The sequence below is a fragment of the Amphimedon queenslandica genome, unplaced genomic scaffold, assembly GCF_000090795.2.
Source record: "Amphimedon queenslandica unplaced genomic scaffold, v1.1 AMPQUscaffold_13162, whole genome shotgun sequence".
Taxonomy (NCBI): domain Eukaryota; kingdom Metazoa; phylum Porifera; class Demospongiae; order Haplosclerida; family Niphatidae; genus Amphimedon; species Amphimedon queenslandica.
Genome location: NW_003546602.1, coordinates 17435 through 21420, shown reverse-complemented (window position 1 = coordinate 21420; position 3986 = coordinate 17435). Strand labels below are relative to the sequence as shown.

At 32.6% G+C, this 3986-nt stretch overlaps 1 protein-coding gene across 2 annotated transcripts; it reads right to left on the bottom strand.

Moving 5' to 3' along the window:
- LOC109584826 (uncharacterized) lies at positions 1–3141 on the bottom strand. 2 transcript variants are annotated; one of them, XM_020000711.1, is made up of 16 exons: positions 3079–3141; positions 3006–3031; positions 2719–2924; positions 2566–2674; positions 2223–2497; positions 2125–2180; positions 1690–2020; positions 1506–1639; positions 1338–1456; positions 1175–1292; positions 953–1123; positions 844–910; positions 586–801; positions 453–540; positions 314–406; positions 1–266 (listed from the first exon to the last, which is right to left on the bottom strand). In XM_020000711.1, the coding sequence occupies exons 1-16, from the start codon at positions 3101–3103 to the stop codon at positions 123–125; spliced, it is 2178 nt and encodes a 725-aa protein (XP_019856270.1). In that variant the 5' UTR covers positions 3104–3141; the 3' UTR covers positions 1–122. The 2 variants fall into 2 exon arrangements, with proteins under 2 accessions (XP_019856270.1, XP_019856271.1); XM_020000712.1 differs by having other exon boundaries at positions 209–250.
- Between the last annotated feature and the right edge of the window lie 845 nt (positions 3142–3986).

Below are 3986 nucleotides of genomic sequence, written 5' to 3'. Positions count from 1 at the left end.
TAGCCTTAAAATAAACTTAATACTAATCAACAAAATTTTACACCTTCGTATAACTACTACAAAATACTATAAGCATAATACTAAGCGTAATACTAATATATAAGTGCACAGGTCAGAATTGATCAGAGCATAATAAAATCTTCATCTTTAGGTCTATTGCTTTCATCAATTAAATCTTGAAGAAAACTGCGATACTCCTTAAGCTCATCAAGTGCTTGTTTCAACTCACTCTTTTCTTCACCCATGATTACTAATAACTTCACAGTCTGTAAAACCCCAAAAATTTAATTTACGTTATTTTTCCTACACTGACTTTGTCAAAGTCTTCTTTGAGTTTTGGTTTCCATTTGCTATCATATTCAGCCTTCAGTGATTCATTGTATTCGCTCAATGTACTTGTTACAGCCTGTTATAGTACAAAACATTATGATGTGAAATTAGTTTAATTGTACTTTCTCAAATTCATGTTCTATCTTGGTTTCAGATTTATTTTTAATCTCATTCTTTGTTTTCTCACACAGTTGCTTGACTTCATCTTTACTAGTGTTCTTATAAATTATTCAATCATTGGTATTATAATAATACCTCAGTTCTATATTTTGATCTGTACTGTTTAATCCTCTTCTGATGAGTAAAGCGGATCCACCTATCCCAGCAATAACTGCAGCTGACGAGATTAAAACCGGTGCCGATGAAGCCAATAAGCCCATAGTAACTAAAACGCCTGGCACTCCAAAGCCACTCACTCCACTAGCTACTCCCAATCCAACATTCCACAATCTTCTCATTCGAGCTCTATAGCTATTTTGGACATAGAGCAAGTATACAGGTTATCGATTTTACCTGACAAAGCCCATTATGCCTTCAGCGGCCTCAGCAGTAAAGCAGCTATTAACTTCTTGGGCTTCAGCTATTAAAAGTATAAATGACTATATTAATTATTTCATTATACCTTCCACATTGAAAACTATACTGTTAGGATCATCACCCAGTATGTGCCTTACCAATCCATTATATTTTTCTCGAAGCCTGGATTTTACTGCTTCAATATGCTTTTTTGCTTCTTTGTTCAGCTCTTCCATAATCACAATGGAAAGGTCCTGCTCAATAAACACATTCCTGTCTACATTAAAAATATCATAGATCTATACTCTAATATGCATCATAATGTTACCTCTCATAAATTCTCCAAATGTGTAATTGTTGCCAGATTTAACACTATCCATACAGCTGGTATGAAATGACTTTAGTCTTCCTTCAATTTTTTTACGTATTCTTTTTGTAAGAAAATCCTGAACTTTATATTGAAATTATTATCATGATGAAAATTAACTTACGGACAAATTTTGGTGTGAATCTAGTTTTAATTCTTCTGAAGCACTTTTTTGAACAGCTTTTTCCATAGTCTGTAAAGTTTGAATTTTTACCGATAGTTCACGTTTATTTTTTCTGCTACCTATTTATTAAATTTAGCTCAATAATTTCCCCCACGTAGTATGGTTTACTTTTCATTTTAGACTCAATAATCTGTAAAACATTATCTCCTGTTTGAATGGGACCTTCTAAAAGTGCGCAACATTGTTGATACACTGTGACATTCCACTGCTGAAAATTAGTTTGATCAATTGAAGATTTTAAACTATTTAAATAAAATTTTAGCTTCAACTGGTATAGATTTAGAATGTGCACCTTTCTTCTAATTCTTCAAAGGCTGAAACGTCTAAAATGTGTGAAGCTTTTGCAACTATTGCATCAGGAAGTTTTGATTCAGGTTGTACATTTTTACATAATATGCAAGCCACCTTAACAGCATCACATGAAATCTTATCTCTTTCCTTATACTTGAGTGCAAGGTGTGCACGTAGAGCCCACTCACCACAAACAGGAAATACCTCTTCACATTTTACCAGCTCAATATTACGTGCAACTATAGCTTTAGTCTCCTCTGTTCCAGGATTTTCTTCATCGGCACGTGATGTGTAGTATTTGTCAAAATGGCTCACAGCAAAAAACTTTGATGCTATAATTTATAAATAGAAAAATTATGATTTCTAACATGCAGGGCAGTTATTTTTTTACTGCAGACAGCATTAATTGAAGGCATAGTTTTACAATTATAATTACCATCTTCTGGCTTGCAATGTAAGTGTTCCTTAATTTTTTTTTCATTTTGCAACAGCCTATAAAATAGGCATATATTTTATTACATTATATTGTTTTACCTTTCATAGTTCTCAACATAAATCATAGCAGACACTATCCTAAACTGAACGTAATCTTTCAAATCTTCAACTCCAGGATAGTCCACAAGGTAAGGCGTAAAGTGGGTTGAAGTGTTCAATGATGCAAATAAAGGAATGTAAGTATAAAGAACAAGGTCTATCTGATTCTTCTCATCTAGCTTGTTATTTTCTGCTATTTTTGAAGCAATGTCTTTTACTCCATGGGAAAATATGTCTTTTCTTTGGTCAATTCCTTTGACCAAATATGGACACTTCTATAACATAAATGCATGTGGAATATTAGGATTTTGCCATTGCTTTTTAGTTATTTTTATGCACTTACATTACAATTCCCTTTAGGGAAGTTTGGACAAGGAGTTTTATGAACATTTGAATCATGTCCAATAAATATCCTGAAGCCAGTAACTTTTCCAATTCCTGATGGTAAGATCCTAAGGCATAAGAATAGTCAATTGTTATTAATTTGCTTGCATACTTGTCTCTTAAAAAGGCATTAATAAGAGTACTCTTGCCACAACTGCCTTCACCCACAACAGCTACTAACAACATCTTATTCTCAATTTGATGAAGAAATAGCTGCAATCTTTCATCATTTATGCATGTAACTCCTCCTTTGACATGTGTCTTATGAGACTTATCAATTCTTTTTAAAGCACTGTCACGTAATCCTTGAATCTTTTTCTAAAGTAATGCAAGAGTCAATACAAAAAGATCAAAAGAACATCAAAGATATAGTTAGATCTACTAAGTATAGCAGCTTACTTTCAATTCATCTACTTCTACTGGATCTATGATAAAGTATGTAATTATTTTGATCTGTAAATAAAATACTCACCATATCTTGATGGACTTATACCCATTTTGGACTGATACAGTCAACTAATGGTCCAAAGGGAAAGTAAGTTTAGAAATAAAAAAATTCATTGAGATCAAATTTCCACCCAAAACACCGTAACTAAGTAATTTCATTTTAGATAAAAGGGAGTTACATGCAGTGATGTCATAATCATAGATCTAATAGATCTAGTTAACTTTGAGTAAACACATTAACTTTTAAAGTACTGACACATAGCTAGAATTTTTGAGCCTTCTCAGTAGAGATGTGAGTCAAACTGAAAGATCAAATCAACATCAAAGATAGATCAGGATATTATTTTGGTCCCTGAAAAAGTACTCACCACATCTCGATGATCTTATCCTTAATACCCCTGTTGGTTAGTACAATACATAACACAGATACTTGCATATAAATGTATATACAGTACAGTAGGCATGCACAGTCAAATTGTAACTCGGTGTTGTTTTGAAAGGAAAGTTCATAAGAAATGAAAATTCATTGAGATCCAATTTCCACCCAAAACACAACTATAGGGTTTAAGTGGTTTCATGTTAGGTCGCATGCAGAGAAGCTTGTGTGGTAACTGGTAAACACTATTAATTGTTGTACATGAAAACAAAATTAATACTGTATGTAGTCTTAGTAATGACGGTATCGCTGCAATTTAAATGATGATACTGATAGCATATATGATTGATGTACACATTCTACATAATTAAAATTAATAATTAATGTAACCAATGAGCCCAGGTTCAGTTCTACATCAGGCACAAAAGATATGAGATGACACCTAGAGAAAAGATTTGAACATGATGTTGATCAATTGTGAAAGGCAATTAAATATGTATATCAACTGCTATAACTTGCATAAATAGATCTAACAATTCTAATACTACTATGATTTC